Source organism: Cavia porcellus, unplaced genomic scaffold (assembly GCF_034190915.1).
Source record: "Cavia porcellus strain 051 isolate PalLab524CR breed Dunkin Hartley unplaced genomic scaffold, mCavPor4.1 scaffold_19, whole genome shotgun sequence".
NCBI lineage: Eukaryota > Metazoa > Chordata > Mammalia > Rodentia > Caviidae > Cavia > Cavia porcellus.
In genome coordinates, this window is record NW_026947502.1 from 4,020,533 (window position 1) to 4,047,699 (window position 27,167).

At 54.4% G+C, this 27,167-nt stretch overlaps 1 protein-coding gene and 1 long non-coding RNA gene across 8 annotated transcripts in view; one reads left to right on the forward strand and one right to left on the reverse strand.

Annotated features, from left to right (window-relative positions):
- Acsl6 (acyl-CoA synthetase long chain family member 6) overlaps positions 1-21,867 on the reverse strand; it is a 55,426-nt gene extending 33,559 nt beyond the window's left edge. For 2 of the 4 annotated variants that reach the window (XM_063230581.1, XM_063230580.1), the window contains exons 1-8: positions 21,679-21,867; positions 6,672-6,892; positions 3,655-3,769; positions 2,967-3,031; positions 2,610-2,711; positions 2,075-2,174; positions 1,330-1,508; positions 332-364 (exon numbers count right to left, since the gene is read on the reverse strand). In XM_063230581.1, the coding sequence (XP_063086651.1) occupies positions 332-364; positions 1,330-1,508; positions 2,075-2,174; positions 2,610-2,711; positions 2,967-3,031; positions 3,655-3,769; positions 6,672-6,892; positions 21,679-21,727 (864 nt within the window). In that variant the 5' untranslated portion in view covers positions 21,728-21,867. Of the gene's footprint in view, positions 1-331; positions 365-1,329; positions 1,509-2,074; positions 2,175-2,609; positions 2,712-2,966; positions 3,032-3,654; positions 3,770-6,671; positions 6,893-11,701; positions 11,939-13,180; positions 13,199-21,678 lie in introns of those variants that run through there. The other 2 variants (XM_063230583.1, XM_063230582.1) reach the window with 2 other exon arrangements.
- LOC134471577 (uncharacterized) lies at positions 15,633-26,944 on the forward strand. 4 transcript variants are annotated; one of them, XR_010041032.1, is made up of 4 exons: positions 15,633-17,464; positions 22,703-22,856; positions 23,277-23,382; positions 24,961-26,944. It is a non-coding gene; the product is annotated as an uncharacterized LOC134471577 (long non-coding RNA). The 4 variants fall into 4 exon arrangements; XR_010041035.1 differs by lacking the exon at positions 15,633-17,464 and adding an exon at positions 17,480-21,338; XR_010041033.1 differs by lacking the exon at positions 15,633-17,464 and adding an exon at positions 21,349-21,719.
- Positions 26,945-27,167: the final 223 nt, after the last annotated feature.

Sequence of the window (27,167 nt, forward strand, 5' to 3'; positions counted from 1 at the left end):
TCTGTCTATCTCATGCTCTTAAGAGTCTAGTATGGTCAGAGGCATAAAAATAAGACTTCCCCAAGAACGAGTTACTAGAGCGCCATGGGCGGCCAGGCCTTTTGTCTTCCTCCCAAACATCTGACTCCTGTTCCAGGTCCCTCCCTGGGCCCTCAGCCCATAGAAGTCCGGGCACCCAACTGGGCATTCCTGAGTTGCATGCAGGAGTTGCTTATTAACTTGGAGGTGCCTGCCTGGCCTCTCCACTGAGCCTGGCGCCCAGTGAGGGGTTCTGGGAAGAAGGGCTCTATCTGCCATCTTGTCCAAAAGCCCTGCTGGCAGGTTAGCTTACCACAGGAGCACGGTGATTCTCTTGGCCACAGTCCTGAAAGAAGAAAATGCTGCTTTTAAGTGCTCAAAGATTCTCTAAGAAAATCAAAATAAATTCAGCAAAGTAGGGCCCAGAGGTCCAGGCCACTCCTTGGATGCACATCTATCTTGAGGCTCTTGGGAGACAGAAAAGATGTGGATTAGGCCTAGACCAGTGGCCTGTTTGTGTCTTTGAAAGCTCTTAAAGGTTTGCCATCACTGGCCTCGCCCCACCCCATACATTACAGAGATGATGCCTTAGGCTGAGGGGACAGGTACAGTGCACATGCCAATAGGTTTGCAACACATTGGGCTGGAAATGTCTACATGTGTAAGACAGATGAGCCTTCAGTGCTGGGGGACCTGTGGGGGATGTCAGTGCAGGTGTGGCTGCTAATGTCACCAAGGGGTGTAAGTACACAGGCAGGTACAGGGAGGAGCAGATAGGGAGGCAGAGGAAAACAGGAAGGCCCAGGGCCTACACCCAGTAGAGCACTGTAGTCATCAAGAAGGGCCTGAGGCCCAAGAGGCCAGGATGCCTGGTATCACTCTAGCAGGCCACAAGCTGCCACCAACTGTGCGTCTCTGGGGAGGCCATGCACAAGCAAGTCAGTTCTGCTGGCTGCTGGGGATCTGGCTCCCATTGGAAGGGCTGTTCCAAGGCTGCTGGGCTCAGGTCTAGAGGTGAGCTGCAAAGGGGGAACTCAGGAGGGTGTGAGCGCTTCCCAGGCTGGCATCATCACCACCAAAACTAGGGGATGGTGCCAATAGCCATGCTAGCCAGAGAGCCTTCTTGTAGAGGACATTCATGGGCACTGGCAACAGGCCATCCTCCCTCACCCCTTGCAAAGCCTGCCCTATTGTGACATTCATATCCTTTGAGGACCAGAAGAGTGGCCACATGGGTACACGAGAGGGGCCAGTAACCAGCAGATCTGAATGGGTGGCCAGCCAGCAAACAGCCCAGAAGCAGGTTCTTACCTCCACATCCTGCATGGACTTAATGACCACCCCACACTTCCGCCCTCTTTCTTTCAGGGCTTCCTCAAATGGCTCCATGAGGAGGACCAGCTTGAGCCCTGGGGTATCTTTCCGCTCCACGTGCTCCAGCAGCAGCACGGCCTTCTGAGGCTTGTCCACAATCACAGTGCTAATGTCCGCTGTGGGGACCATTAAAGAGAGTCAGGCTGTGACTGGGACTAGCACGTGCCAGGTGGTGGCACCAAGGGCTACGCGTGCCACGGCTTGCGTGTCGATGACTGTGAGACCAGTCATGGGGACCCCATGATGAGTGTGAAGGAATGTGCTGTGGGTGCTGGGTGGAATAAAGGGCAGAAAGTTGGGGGCCTCCTGCAGCAGACTCCCAGCTCTTCTTTGCTTCAGACTCAACCCCCTTCACCCCGAGTCTGCCTGGGATATTTCTCTCTGCCTAGTCATAGTGTTGAGCTGCCAGAAGTCTTACTGAACCGTAGCGTGTGTGGAGGCTGCTACAGAGGCTGCTACAGAGGTTTCTGGTTGGCATCCTAGCCCTGTGCAAAGAGCTTCTGGGGACGCCTGTGTGGGGACAGCTGAGACTCAGAAAGTGTGCTCAGGAACCCAAGCGTAAGGTCCCAGTGTTTTCTGAGAGTAGAAAGCAAAGGGCTCTCATGAATGACTTAGGATCAGCATCACCTCGAGAGGCTAGGGACCAGTACCGATGGCAGGAAGGGATGGTGGCAGGGCTCACCTGTATTGATGATGTATCGGATAGCTCCGGGGCCTAGGGTGTCATAAAGCGGGACCACCACCATGGAATATGTGTAGCAGGCCAGCTCTGCGATGATCCACTACGGAGACACAAGGTCAAGGCGGGGGTAAAGATAAGCAGACTGTTCTCCCCTTAGGATCAGGTGACCAGCATCCCTGCTAGGGTCCGTATGTCCCACTCTCTGTGTGTGACAAGGAACCTAGAAGACTAACAGACGATGCATGCTCAGCCTTGTGGACCATGTTTGCTCCATAGAATTCTATACTTCCGGATTTCATGCCCAAACAGGCGCAGGCTCACTCCCAGGATCTGCACGGCCCTCCTCACCATGCCTTGCCTCCCCATGTTTGTGGCACTGGGTGTGGTATGCCTGGAGCTTGGCCTGGGGGTTCACTCCTGAAAGGTAGACCTGGGTGGGTTGGTGCTGTGTTTCCAAGGTCTCTGCTTTTTCTCCTGTAGGAGTAGGACTGTTCCACATGCCCAGCCCTATAAGCCAGGCAGGGAAGATACTCACCTCTGGCCGATTCTGTGCAAAAACACCAATAAACTGATCTGTGCTTGCTTTGCAGTTGTGCTGAAGCAGCCCCGATCCCAGAAATTCAGCCCTGTTGGCCACCTGCACACAGATATGGGAGGTAATGGGAAAACAAGAGCTCTACGGCCGGAGAGAGATACCAAGGTAGGATTCCTGGCTCCCTACCCATGCAAGCTAAAGCCCCTCACAACTACTGCCAGAAAAGAGGTTGGCACATAGGCCAGAAAAATAAAAACTTACACTGTGAGACCCAGAAGGGTGCCCGGAAGCCCCTCCTCACCCCTGGAGCCACTCCTGCATGAGTGGATGGTGCCAGGCCTGCCCTCTATGACTTACCTCCTGGTAGGAGAGCCACTGGTAAGGTTGCTTGGGCTTCCTAAAGCCAAGACAGGGACCATTCCCTGCAGAGAGACAAGCAGACTTGTGGCAGGAAGAGGCCAGGGAGGGCTTGAGGCCTGCTCCTGCCCATCAGACACCCAGACAGATACCCCACACTGAGATTTCCCATGGATCAAGTGGACTTTTCCTAGCTGCCTGTCTTAGCAACTGAAGCCAGGAGAGCCTAAAGCACATGAGGATGGCACCTCCCACCGTGATTTGTATGACAGTTCCCAGCACAGAGCTGGCACCTCCCACCGTGATTTGTGTGACAGTTCCCAGCACAGAGCTGAAAGAAGACAGACGCTGCGGAGCCACTAGGAGAAGGTGGTGGGCGCCTAACTACTTCCTTTTGTCTCATAACCTGGGGCCACCTGGACATCTTAGAGGCACGGTTCAGGGGTCACCACGGGATGCACAGAGTATAAGGTCTGAAGTTATGCAGCCCAGGGGGCTGAAAGAAAGTTGAGTCACCCTTCGCCACATAATGCTGCTGCTTCCCTGAGTGGCAGAAGGAAGGTCAGAAGTGGGTTCCCTTTGCTAAACCGGCGGCTCCTCTGCCATGTCCCTGGCACATGCTTGCTTACCCACCCCTGCACCCATCCAGCACCTGCCACAGCTGTCTTCACGCCCACAGCTCCCTCACCTGAGATGCTAAGGCCCCGGCGGAACACTTGGTACATGGTCCGGGCATCATCGTAGTAGTGGGTGAGTAGCTGAGGGCCACCTCCAATCACAGATCGCCGGGCCCCACCACCGTCCTAAAAGCAAGCACAGGCCGGACAAACAGACTGAGGCAGGCAGAAAAGCCAGAGTGGGAGCCTGGTGTGTACAGAGCTGCATACCTGGTCCACACACATGAGGCTGGGTGGTGCTGTGCACACTTGGACCACACGTGCTTGACCTGTACACATCCACATTAAAATCTAATTGCCCAACACAGGCCCAGTACCCCAGTGTCTTGCACACTCCCCCAACATGTACCATATTCAAGCACTTGGTCAGCATATACAACCTGTCCAGAATTTTCAGTAATTCTTCACCTATAGCCACATGGTTGCATCAGAATGGACATGCCAAGCTGTTCTCCACCCCATGATTGGCTGCTATGCCCCTCCGTTGAAAATCACTTGGGTGTAGTCTTTAGCCAAGAAGGCAGCGTCTCCCCATTCACAGGATAGCATGGGTCAGGTGAGGACTGCGTGGAAGACAGTCTCCCAGGAAAAGCCTAGGCGTGCAGGCTGAGTTATGTTAACACCCAATGTGAGCAGGCAGGGCAAAGAGCTCCTGGGCCCCTACTGGGGAAGATCTAGGGTGGGAAGGGGCATGTTCCTTCTGTGCAAGGGCAGGGAGGAAAACTAGGAGCCTTTATCACCTCCTCCCCCTCCTCCCTGCCACTCCTCCCAGCATCTCCAGAACCAGGGTTCCCCTGGGCCACAGCTTGCCTGTTCTCTGAGCATTATTTGGGCTGCTATAGTGTGGACCAGAGCCTCCCACTGCTTGGGACATCAGCTCTGAGGAAAAACTCTGAGCTTCATAGAGCAAACAGCTACTCAAAACGACTGTTGAGAGGTCCAGAGTTCTGCCTGGCAAGTGCTTCTGAGCACCAGGCCTAAAAAGATGTGCGGGAAGCTGGGACACACACAATCAGACTGGTTCGTGCCAGAGTCACAGGTACGACGTGGATGTGACACAGCGTGCCCAAAGAGGAGACCGTCAAGCAGGCCTGTGTGTTGATGGGGATGGGGGATGGGAGGTGCAGTGGGGTGGGATGGGGTGGGCACAAGGCTGGGTTCTGCAGGGTGCCTAGGGTTTTGCAGGCAGAACGGGAAGTGGGGCATGGCAGTCTCCGCACGCGGAGCAGCGCAGGCGCACTTGGGAACCGCAAGCAGCTCATAGACATGGCGGAAGAACAAGCCAGGAGAGCTGCAGCTGAAGGCGAGGCGTCTGGACTTTGGGCTGAGGCCACTGGGCAGCCAGGGTAGGGAAGTAAGCGAGGAGAAGTGGCGTGATCTGAACAGTCTCTCACCACATGCACAGAGAAAGCGATGCCAGGCCCATGCGATCCACCTGCCTCTTTCACCTCACTGCCAGCAGCTCTCTCCTTTCCTGGTCGCAGCCACCCTGACTCTGTGCTCCTGGGGCCCCAGGCCAGGAAGGGACACCTTAGCTCCTGTCCTCTCAGTCACAGCCATGTGGTGGCCTCCCCTGCACTGAGCCAGAGCCCCTGCCTTACCACCCTGACCCCATTCAGACCATGTCACCTCTGCCCAGATGTCCACGGTTCCTTCCTCGTGCCTCCCAAACGTGGCTGCCCTTTCATTGCAAAATCAGCCTCCTCAGTCGCTGAAAGACCCCAGTGAATCCGTGCTGCCCATCAGAAGAGTCCCTTCCTCTCCAGAGGAGTCATAATTGTAAGTGTAACTAAAAACAACGATGCCTAGTGATTTACGTGCGCCATCTCACCAGACTCTGACCACCTGGGAAATCTCTGTTTGTACTGGGCCTCCACACTACACTACATCCTCAGCCCTTGTGTTGTCGCTGCTGCTGCTGCTGTTTTTACATTTTGAGACAGGGTCATGATAAGTCACCCAGGTTGGCCTGCAATTTGTGATCCTCCTGCCTCAGTCTCTCAAGTAGCTGTGATTCCAGCTTGCACCATTGCGCCTGATCAGGTGCCCTATTTTTCTACTGCAGTGCCAGACAGGACACCGAGACTCAGAGAGTTAAGATTCTAGCAAGAAACACACAGCTCCTAGAGGCACACCCGGCTGCAAGCCAAGGACTGCTGCTCACCACAGGCTGTCCCCTCACCACTCTGCTAGCCCTGCCCAGCCCCTCTACAAGTCACCCTTTCCCAAAGTACTGGTGCTGCAGCACGCGGCACACACAGGGGCCTCTCCAAACACCGCTCCTGCTGGGAAAACGCCCTGGAGGTCCAGCCCCCATCTCAACCTGTGCTTTCCCCACTAGGCAAAGCATTGCCATGTTTATGGTCACTCAGAGGCACAATGGCCGGATGATGACATCATTTAAAAGCACAGAAAGTTTTTGCTCTGTCTGTGGGAGAGCCACAGACAGTTTTTGCTTGAGGTCAGGACAGGTTGTCTCAGGGGAAAACCAGGACCCCAGGGAAGAATGTGAAAGTTTTTTGGTGCACACCTTTAGCTTTTTACCAGCCACATGAATATGTAATCTATTAAAAATGAAGAGAATTTTAGAAAGGCCAAATAAAATTCCACATGCTTGATGAAGAAGCAGATCTCGCCAGTCCTTCCGGGCTTTGCCTGGAATACTCCTGACTGCCAGGGCACTGTACCTTCCTCCTCACAGTATGTCCAGCTCTGAACCCAGGGCAGGTTGGGAGGGGATCTGCGTGGGAGCCCCTGAAGACCTGCTTAGCTTTGGAGGCATCAGTGAACCAAGGCTCGCTACTCTAGAGGCTGGAAACCCAGGTGCCCTGTGTAAGGACCAGAGTGGGCCGGCTGGGAGGAGCTCCTGCTTGGGCTGCTGCAGTGTGCTGGCTGGCTGCCAGGGGCCAGGACTATAGGGTTCTTGGGGACACCTGAGGTCAGACAAGCCACAAGTTTGGCTTCTGCCTTCAAGACGTCTGTCCTCTGCCCGATCCTTTTGACAGCCAGACTTCCCTGCCGTACTCACCTCCACTTCTTCTGACTGCATCAGAAGGTTGCACGGTGGGGTCAAGGCCTTTGGCCGGTGAGTGAACCAGTAAGCGAGGATGGCAGCCAGCGCACCCATGCTCACAAGGGTGGTGGCCGACAGGCTGCGGAAAAACTGGCCCAAGTCACCCATCTCAGGCAGCCGCAGGATTCTCAGAATCTCTTGTGTCTGCATCTTCTCCAGAAGGGAGAGGACAAACTCTGTAAGAGATAGGAGGTAGATGAGGGAGTAGAACCGAAGGACAGGTCCCTGGGGGTGGGGGACGCTTGGTCTCAGGTGATGGCTGGCCCCGTGTGCTGCAGACAGGCCCTAGGCAAGTTAGGGTGTAGTTTCCTGGTGCAATACAGTGTCTCCTGGAAGCTGTCTACCAAGAAAGGGCTATTCCTGGTAAGAGGTCAGAACTCATCCCTGGCAGACATCTGGCCCAATTTCCCTGAGAACCACCAGCTCAAGCCCTTGGGCTACGACATATTGCTTCTGAATCTACTAGGGGCCCAAGGCGTGCTCCAAGAGCAGCTCCGAGCATGGAGCCTCTTCTACATGATCGTCCTATGTGGCATTTACCTTTGCTCCTGGAGTGTGAAAAAGACTGACTGCAGCAGAAATACCTAGCATAGTGTCTGGGATAACTGGGGTAACAGGAAGAGGTCCCACCTGCTCTCTCTCTAAGCTCTTAGCCCAGCCCTGACTCTGAAAGAAGGAAGAGAAGTCGGGCAGTTGCCATAGACAGATGCCCCCAGGCCTCACGACAGGAAACAGCCGAGCACTAGCAACAAGCAGCACAGCTGGCCTGCGCTAACTGGGCCCTGACTCCGCAGGCGGGTGTCCGCCAGAAAGGGGCAGCAGGGGGGGGGAAGGGGTTTACACTGGCGAGAAGGGAAGGGATCAGGGCTCTCGGAGAAATGGCTCAGCCATGGGCATTCCTCAAAGCAACCAGCCTCTTATGATGTCACAGACGCTGGCCTGGGTATCACTGTTACCCACGGCAGCCCACGTGGGAACAGTGGGCTCTCAGGGAGACGGGGCATGCACTGTGGTAGACAAGGAGAAGGCTTCCTAGGAAGCACCGGTGACTGGCTTTGGTTCCAAGAGGGCAGGTAGGGGCGGGGGGGGGGTAGGATTTGCATTCTCTCATGCCAGGGTGAGAAGCACTGGCAGAGTGGAACAGCAGCCCGCTGGGGGTGGAGTTCTCTGCTCAGTGAGGGTATCGAGGGTGGGCCAGACACCAGTTGTGAGCATGGCCCTGGGACCCCTTGGTGTCACACCCTGTAGAGATGGTGCGGTGGGTTCTGGCTGCCACCTGCTGTCCGCCGTCACCCTCTAGATGGGACTTCAGCCCTTGGAAGCAGTGGCTGTGGTTTTCCTTCTTGGGAACAAGAAGAAATGCAACAGTGGCTCCTCTGCAGCCACAGGATGCCAGCCAAGCAATTGCTTGACCCCAGAGGGAGGAGATAGCTGCTGAAATTCCAATAAATGGTATTTGTGCTACACTGTAACCTTTCCACACCGAGATGAGGTCAGCAGTGTGCAAAGCTATTCCTGAGCTGGGGAGACCGAGCTGGAGAGAGCCTCTTCTCCACTGGTAAGCAGTGCGTGGTCTGAGTCTCTACTTCCCTCGACACTTCTGGCATGGTTAGAGAACTAAAGAGCCAGCCAAGGGATGGGACAGTCAGACCAAGACGCTGCTCAATTATAGGACACAAGAAAGGGCGAGAAGCTGGCCTGAGCTGGGCTGGTCTGAGCGCTAGGCAGAGGACGGTGGGCTCAGAGCCTGTGGCCCCGTGGTAAGAGTCCTACAGATATTTGCCAACCCTCCACAGGCGTGGACATTCCTAGGAAACCCTAAGGGACCCCAGCCAGGCAGAGCTGGCAGTTCAGATTTACTAGAAGCCTTCTTAAGCTGGGTCAGTTCTGAGGGCACAACCCAGAGTGACCTGTTCCTAGCAGATGGACCCCGTCAAGGTTCCACTGCCAAAGCAGAGGACCACAGACTACAGAGAATTCACCACAGAAATCTTGTGATGGGAGAACTGGCCCTTTTAGGACACTGACTTCCCTAGACTACTAGATGTGGTGGCCAAGCCAGCCAGGCCTATCAGATCAATTACTCGCTGCTTAGCAGAAATTCCAGACAAACCTACCAGCTCTTGGGGTGGGCTCTGAGCTGACTGAATTTCCTTTAATGAACTGAACTGATTCAGTGGGCTCAAAAGCCAAGGCCCAGGAAACCCCTAATTTACCCTTCAGGGGTCAGCTACATGGTCCCAACAGTTTTAAAGACAGCCTGGGAGGAGTTCCTGGTTTTTGGCATTTGCTGATAGACCCTAAGATTCAGGAGGAAAAAAATGGGTATTTGTGGCACTGGATACAGTGTGAGAGTTGATGACAGAGAACATCTGTCCACTGATCCATCCATCTATCCAACCATCCATCCCTCTATCCACCTATCCTTCCAACCATCTAACCATCCATCCAGTCATTCATTTATCACCCACTCATCCATCCAACCATCCATCCATCCATCCCCCATCTAACCATCCATCCATCCAACCATCCATCCATCCATCCCCCATCTAACCATCCATCCATCCATCCCCCTATCCATCCATCCATCTCCCTATCCATCCATCCATCCATCCATCCATCCATCCATCCATCCATCCATCACCCATCCATTCATCTGACAATCTGGCCAGCCAGTAGACCCTCACAAAGCCCATCCTGTAGCCTAGTTAAGTGTTAGGCCTGTTTTCAGTACCAGGGATGGTGAGACATGAAGGACAGAGGGCAGTGTGGTCCAGACTGTGATTAGATGTGGCTAGGCAGAGGAAGCACCCAATTCAGGTACAGTAGGTCAGGGTAGGCTCTGACAGGAACTGATACTGATGCTGAGATTCAGGGGAAAGAGGAAAGGGGGTCCAGCAGAGAAAAGCAAATACACAAAGGCCGGAGTTGTAAGAGTACATGGAACTCAGGGAACTGAGTTTTCTGTTCAGATAATAAAGTTTCAGGCCCATGAAATCTTATATGAAGGTCAGCACCATATGTCTGTGAGGCTGGCCCCTGGGATGTGCTGAGCTTTGGGTAGTTGATGTATTAATTAGCACAGCTCTCAGTAGAGGGAAAAGTGGAACTTGTCTAAACTTCCTGAATGCTTGACACCTGGGAAGCCCTCTCCTGCATGGGGAAGTGTATGATCCTCACAGCTCCCTGCACCCTTTGTACGGGGGACAGAAGTGCAGGCCAGTGGAGCCTGGATGTGGGGATGGGCACAGGCTGCTCCCTCCTGGCTTCACAGCGGGAACTTGCCGCCTTCTCCTGGCTGGGTCTTTTCTTCCCGCTTGGAGCAGTGCAGAACAGTAGGTCAAGACCCTGACTGTCCACTCCTCTTCAGGTGAGGTCTCCACCCCTAAGGAAGCACCTATAGTGGCCATAGCTGCTCTGGCCCCAAGGCTGGACCTGTACCTATACTTGGCTGATCAGTGACAAGAGGGTCTCATTCTTCCTGGATCACTGACTTTCTCAGACAGCTGAACTGCCTGTGTTTACCCCAAGGCTCCCTTCAGACTTGGGGGCCACTGCAGGGCAGAACTGTGAGTCCAGGCGCTCTGAGGACATCAGCCTCAGAGCCAGCCCACGCCATGCCACTAAGCCCTTGGGCATGTAAGAGGTCTTCTGGTGTCTCTCATTGTTTCACGGGGCCTTGTCCTCCTTTGACCTCTCTGCCAGCCTGTGGTGGGGCTAGATGGTCCCTGGGTTTCCAGCTATGGTTGCCTCCTTACCTGCCCAGGTGCCTCTCTGGGTTACAGCAGTCACAGGGGAAGGAGAGGGATAGACAGCACCCAAGGGATCAGTGGTGCTGGTGTTACCAAGTGAGCGGCTGTGAGTGTTTGTAAATATTCACCTGGCAGGAGCAGTTCTCCACAAGCACTAACCACCGCCTCCTCCCCTCCTGGCAGAGCCTGTGCCTTTTCCTTGGGCACAGAACCATGCAGAGGACTACGTGGGACCTCCTTTCCTCTCACTGCGCCCTCTGCTGGATCAGGGTGCAAGAAGGCTGCACAGTGAAAGCCACAGCTCTTGGGATCCAGGATTCGAGAAATAGAGAAATTCTGGGGGAAGCAGGTTAGCTCGGAGAGATGGTTTGGTCCCTGCAGTGATCCTGGGGCCACTGACTCAGCCCCCATGAACCCTTGCTGGAGCAGCGTCTCACCAGGACTCCAGGTCTCTGCACCCCTGCTGCATGGCTCCATGAGGAAGGACCACTTCCTATACCTCTCAACCCTGACCACGCCTGTCCACCCACCAGTCCCAGGCCACGTCCAGTCAGCACCAAGTGCAGCCAAAATCCCCATACCAGCCTTTGCATCGGGCTTCTTGCTATAGCCAGTGATGTACTGAGGCAATTATTTTCCTGCTGCAACGGTGCAATCAGGTCATGTTACTGCACCAAAACATGACTTAGCTCTCTATGGCCTCAGCACCAAACCCAAGCACATCAGCCTAGCACCCAGGCCCTGCATGGCCCTCAGGATCTTCCCTTCCCTGGAACCTGCCCGGCTTTCCTCTGTAGCCGCCACCTTACAATGGGGTCCTGGGCCTCTGCGAACATCCCAGGACTGCAGCAATAGCACAGAAGCACAAGCCAAGACACCAAATTGCCAAGAACCTCCTCAACTCCCAGTGAAGAGCTCCAAAAAGGAAACTGCAGCCCCTCCTAGGGCCCAGGGACTCTATAAATAAGCTTGAGAAAGAGTTTAAAGGGAGATTCCGGTACTGCACTGCACTGGTCCAGATCCTGACTCAGACTCTTGATAGCTTAGTGGACTTGGACAAGTCACTGCACCCCTCTGGGCCTCTGCTCAGTCAAGCTCCTGGACAGAGAGCAAGGCTAGGCACATGACAAGGAAACACCTGGTAGATAGGGGTTAGCTGAAGCAGCTGCTCTATTTGTGTGCCAGGCAAAGGGCCTCAATGACAACTTGCAAAAGCAGATGCATCCACCCTACCTTTCCAGCGGGATCCTGGCACTGAGGAGGTGGCCGAACGGGTCCCACTAAAACCAGCCTCCTTTTATAGGGCCTGTAGGGCCCCGGGAAAGAGGTTACCACATCTTGATCAAAGCACAAAAGTGGAGAAGGCCCTGGCCCTGGGGACTGCCGGTAGCAACAGCTGCTGGCTCTGAGAAGCGGGTGGTGGGAGAGGTGTTAGCCGAGGTGGCTGGTGGCGGTGGCTCCCTGGTGGCTGTAAGGAATAGGTCTGGCAGGGACCAAGGCACAGAGCAGCTCTGTGAGGAGGAGCCTCCATGGGCCCCTGGAGGCCCCCAATGGCCCCCCTTCACCCACACACGGGGCGGGGCGGGGCGGTGCTGGTTCAGACCAGCTCAGGCAACCCAGCCTTAACCCTCCCTCTGCCAGTCTGCTGGGGGCTTGACAAGGACCCCTCTCATCTCCCCATCCTCATCTGTCCTGGAGGGAGCTCGCCTCTGGGCAGCCATCTGAGACACTAACAGAGGTCAGGGCTCTAGCCATGGCAGAGAAGACTTGCAGGGAGCACAGCACTAGAGGGGGAGGAGGTGGTGGAGGGGGATGATGCCAGCCCTATGGTGCTGAGGGAAGCCTGCACCACCCACCCAGGAAACCCTCTACCCGAACCTCCTGGGTGCTGCCTCCCCCACCGCCCCTCCAAGGCCACAACCCCTCCACCTGGAGAAAGGCAGGCAATGGGGCAGTCTCAGATAGCATCTTCCTGTGGAATGGGGATACTCCAGAGGGTGGCAACTGGTGACTCAGCGGCCCTGTAAGACCCTAAGACTCTAGAGCACTGTGCCAGTCTCCTCCTAATGTTTGTCCTAAGAGAGACTATTTCCTAGCTTGCCTAGGGATAAGCCTGGAGCCAGAATCTACACCCTGTCCTGCTGGACCCAAATCTGAGCTCTGAAATGCACCGCCTCTACCAAGAACACGGAGGAACCGGGCCTCCCCGGCAGCCTTGCTCCTTCAAGCCTGCCTCCCGGGGTGGGGGTGGCGCTGGCTACTTCTGTAGTTCTTTCATCCCAACTTTCGTGGATTTTCTCTCTCATCTCCCCGGCTAATGTGTGGCCGGGCACACAGTAGAAACAGCTTCAGCTGCTGGCGAGGAAAAGGCAAATCAGACCCCAACCAAGCCCTTCTGCGCACTTCCCGGTCTGTCCCCACCAGGCCACTGTGTCCACCGAAATGCAGCTCACTTCCCCTGCAGCTCAAACGTCTCAGGGCATGGTCCTGTGTTCTAAGCTCTCTCTTGAGAGCTATTTGCCCGAACTGCCTGGCAACTCTAGAGCCCTCAGGCAGGAAACGCCTCTGGGGCTGATCAGATTCTACACTACCCACCTCACCATCTGGGGCAGCCACAGGAGGAGCTTCTTAACCTCAGCAGCTTGCCCGGAACTTGGCCCCCGGGTCCCCCGATCCACCCTGATGATCCCACAGTGGAACCTAAGGACCTACCTTTGGCTCACAAAGGGCCTTTTCCTTTGCTTCAAGCAGAACCTCCATGGCATCCAGAGATGTCTTCCTTTAAATATGACAAAATCTTTCTCTAATATCTCTCAGGGAAATCTCTGGGGTGGGAAATCCAGAGGCCACAACTGAAGAACTTGCTGGTGGCAAACCATGCGAGATGCCAGAGGCCTGGAGCCGAGGTCCCAGTTCTGCCCCAGGAATTGTGTGCCCCTCGCCACCCCTCCCATGCTGCCCTGACCTGCAGATGCACCCACGCAGACCACACTGGCTCCAATGACCACCCCACCCACACAGGGCTTATTGCTGCCTCTGCTCTGAGAGAAGGGCTTTCTCTGTTTTCCTCTTGGGTTTTAATTAGATTCACAGAGCCTCAGACCTCAGATGACTGAGGCAGAGATGGGGCCAAGGGCCTTCCCGACTCGAGAATTCTCAGGAGAGACCCACTGTATGTCCCCCATGAGACAGCAGCCCACAACACAGGTTGCCGAGTTACCCAGCAGCTCACCTGCCTGGCCTCCCTGGGGAGCCCCACAGCAGCTGTGAAATTTGAGTTAAGCTCTGCAGTGACCGTGGCTACCCAAACCCACTATGGACACACCCCCATTAGCAGTCTTCACTGCCTGTGCTCCCATCTTCACAACAGGACCCCCCCAAGAGCCTCACTCACCCGAAGTCCTGCCCAGGGAACATGGATCCACATTCCTGACCACTGTCTCAGGAAGCCAGGCTCAAAATCCCTTTCAGAATTCAAAAATACAAACAGCCTTGACATGCAGAGGGACAAACAGAAACACAGTGTCTTTTGCAAGCTCTGAGATAAAGATTGGCCTTGCTGTGAGTCAGGCACAGCGCAATTCTCAGAACAAAGAGGGACAACAGGTAAAACAGACAGTGGGACCCTCTGCAAATAGGTTCAGGGCCTAGACTGAGACTGGTGAGGTGGCTAGGCCAGGGTGTCACTGTCCTTCCTTCCACAGCGAGTGCCGGGACAGCAGGCAGAACTCGGAGGATACCAGCGAGGGCCATGCTGACCATGCAGGCAAAGGGACACCCCCTGGCCAGGCTTCACCAGGCTTCACTGTATAAGTAGCCAAGTCTTGCAGCTGTAACAGGATCCTTTTCCTTCCCAGATGAGTGTGTATTAATACTGCCGGGGTCGTGGCCTCAGGAAGAGCGATCCGTTTCCATTGCTGGCCCGAACTGGGGACACCATAAGCCTCACAGGTCCAAACTCTACCAGGGACACCAACTGCTCCTGGGAGGACCATGCAAGAGTTCCCCTGCAGGTGATCAGCTACAGGTGGGACAGTGTCACCTCCTCCAGCTAGGAGGAGCTTTGAGATGGGGAGGGTCCTGGCAAGATACGGTTAGGAAGCCAGAGGCGGGGGAAGCAGAGAGGGACTTGCTTGCCTGCTTGTCCACTTAGCAGCACTGTGGGCCCATCGAGGACATCAGTTCAGCGGAAAGTACACTAAAGACAGATTCTCAGACACATCCTCCCTCAGGAAGTGAGAGCTAGGACAGGATGGGAGCAGGATGGGAAGGGAGGAGAGCTGCTGGGCAGGGTGACACAGTGGGTTGTAAGTCACAGGAAGAGCCTGTAAGATGCAGCTCAGGGGCCTCCAACTACGAGGACCTGGCTGTATTGAGGATCAGAGTGGGAAACCGAGGCTGGCAGTCGGCGGTGAGCTGCATAAGGCAAGGTACTCAAGTTGGTACCGTATACGTGCTCGCTTTCCAAGTCATGGCGCAGGAGCTAATGGCACCCACTGGCGCATGGGACAGATTACAGGAAGGGAGGAAGAGCTGGCTGGGATGTAAAAGTGTCCCAGGCAAGCTCTCCCTGCACCACTGCTAAAGTGCACCCACTGTACCCAGCAGGCCGGTGTTACTGCGTGAGCGCACATGCATGTGCATGTTTGTGTGCACATGTGTACAGTAGACAATGAGCAAGAAAACACTTTTGCTGTTGGTTAAGGATACATTTTCTGGCAAATGAAGAGATTTTAAAAAGTAGTTTAATTTTCTGGCAAGTTCAGCAAGTAGCTTTATTTCCTGGCTGCTCCATATGCTTGATGCAATTTACCTTCCAAATGCCACAGGAGAAAGAAATAAATCGGAATTTCCTCCTGTTCAGCAAAAGTTGGTGCTGGTCAACAAGAATCTGTCACCTCCTGAATTCCCCGCTGCAGGTCAGAGCTGCAGAGCTGCTGCACACAGAGCTGCCCTCCCACAGGTGGGCAGAGCCCAAGCCCCGCCTCAGCCTGGGAGAGCATCACAGGGTTAACAGCAGGCTCAAGTACCCAGCCTAGAGCTGGGCAGGGCGCTCTGGGCAGTCAGGCCTCCTTTTCAAGGCCAGGATGAATGGGGAATATGCAAATGGCTGCCTCCCTCCCTCCCGAGGAGGGCAGGGGAGGGCTGGCTGCTGGCTGGCCTGCATCACTCCACTGGGGCCTGTCACATGAAAGGGTTTGCACTCCTGCTGCTGGCTCCACAGCCCTGCCAGACTGGGGCTGTTCTCACCAGAAAACAAAAATGTCTTTCAGACCAAAGCAAAGTGAGGCCCCAGCTGGCCCGGGGAAGGCCATTGGACGTCGTTCATGCTGACCTACTGAGAGCATCCATCGCTTGAATTCTCACTTGTCACCTTCTGAAGAGGACCCACCACCTTACGCAAGGCAGCAGAGGCCTCCACGGCGGCTGAGGAGAGCCCTGTGTAAGGCTGGGGCAGGTGGGAGGGGGTAGGATCACCCTTTGGAGGCCTTGTCCTCCTCAACAACAGCAGAGGCCAAGACGAAGCTAGAAAACTGTTCGTACAATGAAACCTGAGGAATTCTCATGGCGTTCACAGTGAACTTGGAAAAAAATGGAAGGGAAATGTCTGGGAGACAAGGAGACCCTGGAGCACACAGGGCTTTTAAGAATGGAGACCATGGCTGAGTGTGGTGGTGCACACCTGTAATCCCAGTACTCGGGAGGCTGAGGCAGGACAACTGTTTGGAATTCAATGCCAGCCTGGGCTACAGGGAGTTCAAGGCCAACCTGAACTGCACAGTGAGACGTGTCTTGAAAAGATTTTAAAAAATCAATGGAGACCAGGTGCGCACTCTGCCTGGAGCCCACAAGGCTGCTGCTCCAAGTGCCCTTGAGCTGTGCATGGGGTTTGTGGTGACCTTGAGGACAGTATGTGGGATCCGGAATTTCAGGCAGTCCCACCCCCACCCCCACTTCAGGTGCCTTCTTCTACACAGCCGTCAGACAAGGTAAGACTTCAGGCATTTTCAGACTCTGAGTTATTAAAAGCTGTCCTTTAACTACAGTACAGAACTTGCATTCTACAATCACGATGCCACGCACACGCCCAGCAATGACACAGCAAGACCTTTGAGTCTGAGGTCACAAATCCCCCACAGTCCACCGCCAGCCTTCCAGCCCAGCTCTGATGGCCGGTCATCCACTGCCACGTCCCTCTTTAGGTCTCTCGGCTTTTAGTTGGCCCCACAGCATGCTCATGAAGCTAAGATGCCAAACAGGTCTCAATGAGAGTTCATTGAGCCATCCGGGGAGGCGAATCAAGAGGCAGACGAGGAAGTGGAAAAGTCCAGAACAGATCTAGAAAAGCACGCTTTACAGGGTACCACCTACTGTGTGGTCTGGTCTGGGCAAACAGGTCAGAGCCACAAGTTTCCAAACCCTCCAAGAGCCCATGGGTCAAGACAAGACTAGCTTTCTGAGAGAGTGAGCCAGGCCCGGGGGAGGCAGCCTGCAGGCTGGCTGAGTATACACTGAGCATGGGGCTGAGTACGGATGAGTATGAGAGGACCAAGTTCATTCTGTCGCACAGAAGATAAAGTCACATCAACCCTGAAGTTCCCTGGCCACCAAGCCAGAGTCCTGTGGTCTAGGTGGCTGGGAGCAGAGCAGAAGGTCCAGGGGTGCTGCCTCTTCCAAAATCACATCAGGTCAAGGGGAGTCCTCTCAGTTATGCCTGGCAGTGGCCACTGTTCCAAGAGGCTGGAATCTCTTGGAGCTCTAAAGAGACAACAGCCCTTGGAGAAGGCTAGCTTTCACCAAACAAGTGCCCCTGAACTGTGGGTCAGTACCCAGCCATTCACTCATCAATCCCTTGGGAGCCTCTCCTGTGCAGGGCTGCCTGGTTCTCAGCACCCGGCCCACCTGCAAGGGCCCCACTCCTGCTCTTCTGTGCTGCTCCTACCCTAATGCACCATCTGCACGCTGGACACAGTGCCCGACTCTCCCATCGACTTGGTGAGTAAACAGTTTATGTTACACATTATTATTAAATTATTCTCAAGCAATTCTTTACACCATTCACTTAGGCAACAAATATGACGCAGACCGCATGTCCTACCCTGGGTTGAGGACAGAGGTGAGGCCCCTTGGCTCTTCCCTCAAGGACATTGTAAGACTTATGGAGGAGGCCAAAGACTAATCCAATGGGATGTGTGCCACCACAGGGGACCTGGGTGGCACGTGGAGTGTGGGGTCACCCTGGCCGCTGCATGCTCAGTTCTAGCTGTACCTCCTCGACGCAGCCACCACGCGGATGAAGTTGGCGGGGCCTGGTGTTTCAGGCCCGTGGAGCCCAGATCTGGCCAAGTGGAACTTTCCCTTTAACTTTGCCCTTTCCCTTTGCCAATCTCTCTTCACACAGTGGCCCCTCTGCCCAGAATGCACTTCTTCCCTCACTTCTTTTCTTCATGTTGGAATCCTGGACCTCTTTGGGACTGGAAATCTGGGATATTTTGTAGGTACATGCAAAGTAAGAGCTCTAGCACTGAGCTGCACCCCAGTCCTGTAGCTGCTTCCCTGTAAGTCTCCCTGCGTCTCACTTTATCCAGTAAGTGGGGGCAACAGAAGCACAGCACTGTGGAGAGAGCAAAGTAAAGCTCGCAGAATCCTGGGACATGGTGGTGGACAGTGAAACGGTGCTCCGAGAACCGGTAGCTAATCAGAGAGTTTGCAGCACCACACACCTAGTACTTTACTTAGTGAATATGTGAGTGCTTGCTGGGCCAAGTTCCGGCTAGATACCAACGGTGGCCTCTGCTGTAGGAAAACCTGTAATATTTGCCTCTTTACAAGCAAGCCAGTGCCTCACCCTCTCTAACCCTGGTATGGGACAGCCCTGAGTCCCTTCTGGGGTGGTAGCTGATTCAAGTTCAACCTTCTCAAGGTCAACCCAAGCGCCCTTATAATCCTGAAGAGAAACCAGTCGGATTGCACAATGGCTGGGGTCTGCTGCCCCCTGGTGTCAGTGTGATCTCTTTGGAACATTTCCTGGTTACCAGCCAGGCTGAGAAATGACAAAAAGTCCTAGAGGTCCTCCCACATGCCAATGGACCTTGAACAAATCCACACTTCATTTGTGAGGCATGTTCCCAGCTGACCACACGGCTGCCTCTTCTGCCTGATGCTCCACCATCGGTCCCACTTTTTACTTGCCTTCTTGGGTTCCCTAAGGTGGTCCCAGACCTCATGCCAGTCCTGCATCCTAGTGGACATCTGGGGTTAGGAGTAGGATTGGATAGGGCTGAGCTGAGTCACACGGTGCAAGTCAACTACAACCACAGCCAGATGCCTTCCACATCAGCGCTGGGACAGCAGCCCTGTCTGATCTCAGTAGGGTGAGTCCCACTCCCCTAGCATGGCAGACAGGGCCCGGCACCCGTTCCTTCCCTTTCCTGGAGGCCAGCCTCAAGTCATTGTCGGACCATATCTATTCTCACCCAGGACATTACACCATGTTCCTAGCCTCCAATTTCCTTCTGCCTAGCTCAGCCTGGCCATGTTTCTAAAGAGAGTGTAACTCTGCACCCCCAAATTAAACCCTTTCCTCTGGGACCCTCACCTGCCACCCAGTCCCCAGGCACAAGCCCCTAAGACTCACCCTCCCAAGGACTCCCCTGCCTGTTGAGCAGACTGGATCCTTTACATGGGAACCAATCTTCACCAACCTAGAGGAAGGGATGCCCTTTTAGAAATGTGTCCAAGACCGATGCCTCTTTCCACTCTGCACAAAGCGGCCACAGAGGCAGGCGGATACTCCAGTGCATTGCTCCCATTGTCTTCTGGGTGCTTATGGCATGGAGGGTTCATTTTCCTATATCAGGCCCAGCATCTACCTCAGGCTGGACCTAGTTTACTTGTGTACTGCACAATACACCAGGAGCGGGGAGCACCTCGTACAACCAAAGCCGGTGGTGACTTCCCACAGACAGCTCCTCCCCCACGTGGCTCTGGTCTCCTTACGTCATTCCCTCTCTGAGGCAGGGAGGGCAGCCCTTGCCGCACCCTACCTTGTTTGCCTGGGACTCAACTGGGTGGCACAGTGCACTGACTATTAAAGAGCCACCTGACCTCAGGAGTTCCTCCTGTTTCTGGCTCGAGTGAGAGGGACCTTAGATTACAAAGTGGATTATGAGGTAGCATGAAGTCTCAGGTGTGCTCACTCACCTGCAGCTCTTGGCCAAGAGTGTCCTCTGCCCCCCAGAGAAGGGCTGGGGTCGAAGCAGAGTCCCGGGAGTGCAGACACCTGACCTAGGAATGCCCCTTGTACCTGCGGCATTCTGTCCACTGACAGCCATTCTCTAGCCTCAGCCTCTTACTCTGCATTGACAAATTTAGTGTCTGAGAAAGCAGCTACCAGCTACACCAGGAGTCATCCTGCTCGACAACTGTAGAGTCTGTCTGCAGGAACATCGCCCTGTTTCCTACTCAAGGATGCACCTGGCCACACTGTGAAATGTTCCACGGGGGAGCAGGGCAGAAGGCCAGTTTGAGTCAGTTACAGCTGAACCCCAACTGCAGACCTGATCCTGCACAGTGAGACTTTTCCCGACAGTCCCCAGATGCTTCCTTATAGCCAGAGAAGACCCAGGTTTTGGACTCATGATTGGGAGCTCCTGGGGGCAGTGCAGAGGGGTCCTGGTACTAGGAGGGGTTCTGAGGCCACCCACCCCTCAGGCAATAAATGGTGACTCTGTCACCACCACCATTATCATTTCGATTACGCCTAGTCCTGTCCTTGTCTTGGGTTCACTGTGCCTCAGGACTAGAGTGGCCCTGCACAGCCTGTTACCAGACACTGGCAGACGGAAGAAGCTTAGGGAGCTGAGGGGATTAGAGAGGGCTCACTCACTCCCTCAGCTTGGGGCAGGCATCCCATGGCCTAACTCAGGCCAGTGGTGGGGGCAGGGGAGGTCATTATTCAGCCCATCAACCCTCTGGGTTCAGGCCTAACATACCCGAGCATGTGCCATTGGTTGATCAGTTAAAACCTCACCAGTCAAATTCCAGTCTGCCAGATATGTGTGCCACACAGCAAGGCAACTATCTCCTGACTCTCAACAAAAAAGGGACAGTAGCCAGGTGTGGTGACACATGCCTGTAATCCCAGCACTCAGGAAGCTGAGGCAGGAGGATCATTGTGAGTTGGAGACCAGTCTGGGCTACAAAGTGAACTCAAGGACAGCCTAAACTGCATAGTGCGACTCTATCTCAAAAAGACAAAAAGAAAAAAAAAAAAGGAGAGAGATACCACCAACCTCCTGGGATTGCTGTGAATGTTAAATAACAGATGCAAAATACTGTAACAAGGTCTCAAAAGGGTCAACTTCTTTCCCTTCCTTTGCTCAGAAACGACTTTATTATCACATCTGACAGTGCTGTTCGAACTTGAAATAACTACTAACATTCCCAGAGCATTTGCTCTTGGGCTAGGTCAGGTTTAGGGCCACTTTAAGGGTCATGCATTTCACATGAATGATCAGACTGGATCCACACAAGGGGTTGAAAATGGGGTTGCAGAGACCCCCATAGGTACACTGGGAAGGCTCCAGGGACCTGGTAGGTGGGTGGGCCTGGGCAGACACTCCCTGCCTCCTGCCCTGAGTGGGTGCACCTGGAGTTGGGGAGAGCTCTGGGCATGGGACCAGCCTCCTAAGGAGGTGCCAGGATGAGAACTGAGTCCTAAGGTGTTGATAGGGGCCGGGATTCCTAGGGACACAGCCCTGGGCAGAGTAGAGGGGCGAACTCACTCTACAGAAATATCATACTACTATGGCTGAAGGGCGCCCAGAGAGAAGTCAGGAGGAGGCCCCTGGCCAGGATCAGCAGCCCAGTGAGTCCTGGCTCCGCGGTTGACCTGCTTGGGACCTTGGGATCCAACACCCTTGGTTTCTGATCCCTGGAGATGGCCAAGGACGCAGTCAGTCTGTCCCTGCCTTGGATCAGGGCCTAATCTGTTCAGTGGGGTCCTGGCCCTAAGGGGAGAGGGGCTCCGGAATTGAAATCTGGTTGTTAGGAGGGCTCAGAAAGCAACGCAGCGGCCCCAGCTGCTTCCCAGACCGGCCCGGAGCCCGCGGGCACTGAGGGCGCCCCGGGGACCTTGGAAGGAAGCCTCGGCAACAGCGGGGGCGGGGGCTCGGCGGCCTGGGATGGAAACCCGCACCGGGACTTACCCGCGAAGAGCCAGAGGGAGCCCCCCGACACGAGGAAGAAGGTCAGCATGTCGGTTAGTTGGGCCCGGCCCGGCCCAGCCCGGCCCGCAGCCCGCAGCCCGCAGCCCGCAGCCGCACGGTCCAGGCGCTGCCGCGCTGCCGCCGCCGCCGGGTATTTTTAGCCCCCGCCTCCCACGCCGCTGCGGAGACCGGCGGGGTGGGGGGAGCGCGCGCTGCAGCCCGGCTGGGTCTGGGGCGCCGAGCCGCGTCCGCACGGCGAGCCGGCGCGGGGGAGGGGCGGCTGCAGCGCCCTCGGCCCGCGCCCCCAACGTCCTGGGGAAACGGGCCAGAGGGGGGCGCACGGCCACCAGCGCCGCCACGCACCCCGGCGACGCGCGACCCGGCAGCAGCGCAGCGCAGGGCGGCGCGGCGTAGCTTTCCCAGCTGGGTTGGCCCAAGTGTCGCGGGCTCGCGGTCACCTGTCCCGGTGCACACTCCGATAGGCCACGGACCGATCCCGAGGCCCTCCACCCCCGCCCGGGGCACCAGATCTGCAAAACCAGGGAGGATGAGGAGGCGGGAGGTTATAGTAAGGAGAGGCAACTAGACTGGATAGTGCCCGGGTCTTCTGGGCATGCACAGTTCAGGTCTGAGGCTCCACAAGGTCACAGGAGGCTCTTACAGAGGCCAGAGGCTGCCCTATCCCGGCACCTGTCACAGGCAGGCCGCATGAAGTCACAGGCAGCTTCATAGGATCATATGTGTCCCATGAAGACACAGATTGTCATGGTCTTCATATACCACCACAGGTGGCACAGAAGGCCCCCAGCCCTTGTGCCTATACTGACAGGCCATGCAGAGGTCCGCAGTCTCAGGGCTCACCCTGCTGGCCTGAAGTGTTGGTTCCTCCATTTCAGTGCCTGGAATGGGAAGGAGGGAGCCCAGTGGCATGTTTTCCCCCCTTACAATAGGGGCTGGCCCTCTAACCTGGACCCCTCACACTTTTTTTTTTGTCTTTTTTTGTTGTTGTTGTTGTTTTTATCAGTACCAGGGATCGAACTCACGACTGCCTGCCACTGAGCTATATCTCCAGCCCCTCAAGATCACCTTCTGAAGCTCTGGCTTTCCTCAAACTACCCAGGCCCGCCGAGCCTCCAGCACCGAGGACAGCGCTCCGGCAGCTAATCCTCCTAGGCCAGGTGCGGCCTGAGATCAGAACGCAGGAAGAAAAGGGTGGGAAACCAAAGAAGGGAGATGAAGGAGCAGAGGGTGGACAGCGACCACCTGCCCTGGGCCCTGAGTGCAAAGCGCAGCAGCTGGTGCATGGGGAACGCTATCAGGAGCAGCTGGTGACCTGGCCTGCCTGGTGTGCCTTCCTTTAGCGGTGCTGCTCTGCAGATGTGTCACTTGTGATCTTCATGAGGGGACCTTATGCCCCATCTCAGGGTCTGGATCGGGGAGATCTGCTTTTGCTTGAACTTGCTTGCACAGTCTGGCAAGGACGTGGCTGGGATCTCAAGCTTGGCAGGGTTCCTCCAAGGGGGTATCACACAGGCTGTGTGGCAGGATCCCTCCCAGCAAGGGGCATGGTTGTTACAGTCTCCCACCTCCACCCTCAGTGGCAGTGGACCAACTGGGGACCTGCTGATACTCAGAAGAAAACCCGCAGGGAACCAGACGCTGGGCAGGAGGAATGTAACCCCCAGGTCAGACCAGCCTAAGGAGGTGAGCAGACATGTTTTCTGTGGGCCAGGGTCTAGCAGAGTTCCTTCACAGAGCAGGGCCCTGGGACTGGCCAGCAAGTCCCAGGCCCTGTCCTCCTCTGTGACACTGAGCTGCAGGGCACTCGAGGTCCCTGAGCGGCTCCTGGCAGCTTCCTCGCCTGAGTGATGTCATGGGACACTTTTAGCCTGGCCTCCTGCAGAATGTCGCATCCAGTTACTCTTCCTACAGATGTCTCTGCTACTTGTGAATATTTTAACTCAAAAACCTTGGGCCATCGTTGTGACTAATGATCGCTGAACTGTTTGTTTGTTTGTTTGTTTTCCTCTGAATGCAGCTTGTCTTTTTCTCCATTGTAGGAACAGGCCGGTCCTGGGCATGGCTGTAGGGTGGTGGCCAGTTGTCTTTCTTCTCCAGGCCTGTCCCTTCCATTGGGGAGGGGAATTTGCTGTTTTCTGTCCTGGGTCCCCAAGGTCTTCTTCCCCACTGTGGGTCTCTATCCAACTGTGGACATGGTCAGCTGTGACTCCTAGGCCTCTAGACTTTATGGATGTAGCAGCCATGGAACCCAGCAGGAAACCAGGGCTCAGAAATGCCCCGATCAGGTGGGGGGATCCTTGGACATTCCTCTTGGTCGGCAAGTTCAGCCACAGTAGTCCCCACTCACACCAGCATCTCTCAGAGGGATGGCAGGTGGTTGTTTTTAGTTCTGGCACAGGGTCTGGCCCAGAGAACACAGAGACCGTTACCCCATTTGACAGCTAAGTTTAGAGAGAACACCTGCCTTAGGCCACACTGCAGTTTTGGCTTCTTTTCTTCTATTGTTTCTTTCTTTCTTCCACTTAGTGGTCACTATTATGTGCTTTGTGTCCAACCCCTGCTGGAACCTGGGAGGCTGGGGAGACTAATTGGAAGCAGTAATAGCAGCAGTCTAGCCTAGTAAGCCTGGTAACAGACGGCTGATCTTAGCAAGCCCTCCTAAGACAGAAAATAGTCAACCGAGGCCTTAAATATTGGGGTAAGGGTTTTCTAGGCAACAAAGTGGGGCAAAGATACCTGGTTTTGGCTCTGTCATCCCATGTGGTCACTGGCAAGCCTCTGGCCATTTCTGTGATGACTGGTACAAAAAGTGCCAATCTAAAGACTTCTGGGTATTAGGTCTAAAAGAAAATTTTTTTTTGAGTTAGGGTCTTGTGATGTAGTTCAGGCTGGCCTTGAACTCGCTATGTAGCCCAGGCTGACCTTACAGTAAGTCTCCTGCCTCAGTCTCCCAAGTGCTGGGATTACAGGTATGCACCACCATGCCCGGTCTAGGACTAAATTTCTTTTCCTTTTGGTACTGGGGATTGAATTTATGACCCTGCACTCACCAGGCAGGCGCTTATACCACTGGGCCAAATTCTTGGCCATAGGACTAAATTTTTAAGGTAACAAAGGAGACAAATACAAGATGAAGGCAGAGATGCCAAAGTTTATCCTGCTTTTAGTTATCTCTTGGGCATGTGCAGACTCAGCCTCTACTTCCCTGCTGTATGATGTGCTGACCAGATACAACTGATGAGATTCTTTCCCTTTTTTAAGGTCAATTAAAGATCTGAAGGGCTCTTGACATTTCCCAGACCATGGAAAGACACAAACGAAGCCCTTGGAAGTTGCCCTGCATCCACTGGGCTGGAAGTTAGCACCGGTCCAGCCAGTGGCATCTCTGTCTGCAGAGGGGACCCTGTGCATGCGTCCCCCACTCACATGAGACCAGATTTGACATGAACTGCACCAAATTTCAAGCCTTTGAAAATGACACAGGTTGGAAAAGAATGCAGATGAATTCTATGCCATCTGTAAAGGGCGAACATCTTCTAAGGTACAGAAAAGAAGGCAGAAACTACGCTCCTCCAGAAACAATAGCAGGTCCTCCTCCCAGCCATGCCGCAGGATACCGACCCCGTGAGAGGAGCAAGGACCAGCGTCCTGCAAGCCCCCATCACTTTCCTATTTACCCAGAATCCCAGTTCTCTCCGACTCCAGGGACCCTGAGAATATAGGCTGGGCCACTGTCCCAAAGCACTGGGGAAGGACAGGAGATCTTTAATCATCATGGCTTTCCTTGAAAGGACAGAAAAACAGTTTTAAGATCTGTCTTCAAGTGCTGACAAAAGCTTTGGGGTTTTATAGAAAAGGGGAACAGAAGCAAGGGTTGGGGGTTTGTGTAGTATATGTGTGGGGGCGGGGATTTGCATAACTGAGAACTAATTCGGGTCGAGTCTTGGTCTTGGTCACTATCTCAGAACCTTCTAGGAGAACCCTCATTGCCTGAGCCGGGCCCACCTGGGTGACTAAGCACATCAAGGGGTCGTGTGCGAGGGTCGCTCTGCTCATCCTGGATCCGAAGGGACTGCATGTCTAGGACATGATGGAAGACTTCTAGGCACTGCCCAGAGAGGCTAAAACCATACAGTTAGAAAACTGGCGACTGAATGTCCCTGCAAACTCTAAAAACCACTTGGGTTTCTCTTGTCTTGGTGTCCTTCGTCTTGAAGTGGATGAAAGAGGCTAAGTAAATCTAGGGCTAACAAACCTCGTATGGCTGTGTTTTGGACAGTTTCCTTAATTAACACACCTACGGGCAGAGCTGAGCAGGGGTTTCGTTACCAGGTGGGTCCCGGTGGGGCTCTTTGCAGGTTCTTGGTGTTCTGAAAGAACACCCAGAAAAGGTAGCGGGGTGTGTTATCTATTGTCAACAGAGTGAGAGTGGCAGGTGAGCAGGCTCACAGCAGCCCTGGGCACAGGGGAAAGGAGTCTTTCTGCATTCAAAGTTCCTGGTTTTTGGTTTTGTTTTTGTAACAGGAATGAAATTCACAACACTGTGCCTGCCAGGCAGGTGCTTATACCTGCTGAGCTATATCCCCACCTCCTCAAAGTTCCCGAATCAGCTTCTATTCACTCAAATAAGTCATCCAGTTGGGACAGCTGTCTTGTATGTCCTGTCAGAAACTCACTTGAGCAGATTTGAATTGCCCTGTCGAAGGCTCACTTGCCTTTGAGTAAGATGTAAATGACAAATTCAAAATAGGGCGGGTTGGTTCCATGTGCAATGCTAAGGACTGCAGACTCGGTCTGGAGATGCTTTTCTGTGACTGTCCCTGGGTTCCCATGATTTGACACATTTCACCCAGTTGTTCGACTGCTTTGCCCCAGTCCTCGTCTCCTACCCAGTCTGACCCCATGTTTTAAGGTAATAAAGGAGACGAGTATTAAACAAAGGCAGATGCATCGCACTTTGTCCTGCTGCTAGCTACCCCTTGGGCATCTGGAGGCCCAGCTTCTAAGTTGGGTCAAATGATTTTCCACACCAAAATCAGGGTGGAGATGAGAAGAACATGTAAGGTGTGGGAGGGCCTGACATCCTGCAAATCCTCTGTGGAGGACTCTTTGGCAAGGTATGGCACAGTGCTCAAAAAATCCTTACCTTTGATAAGCCCCAGTGAGCTTGTTAAGGACTTAACACAAAAAGAGAGTTAGGATTTTTTTTTTCATATGAATTTCCATTAAAGTATTACTGACAGTAGTGCCCGGCTGGAAATTATTCTAACACCCAATCGGAAGGTCGCACCATCTGTAGGTGGTGTATACAATGATGAAGCAGAAGACTGTGTAATGGCATGTGGCCAACTGAAAAAAAAAAGCAGGCTATAAAACAGTATATTCAGCACGCGCTCCATTAGGTTTAAAAGCATTTATACATCCATGGGAAAAAGAGAAGGAAGGCCAACAGTGGTTCTCAGTGAGCA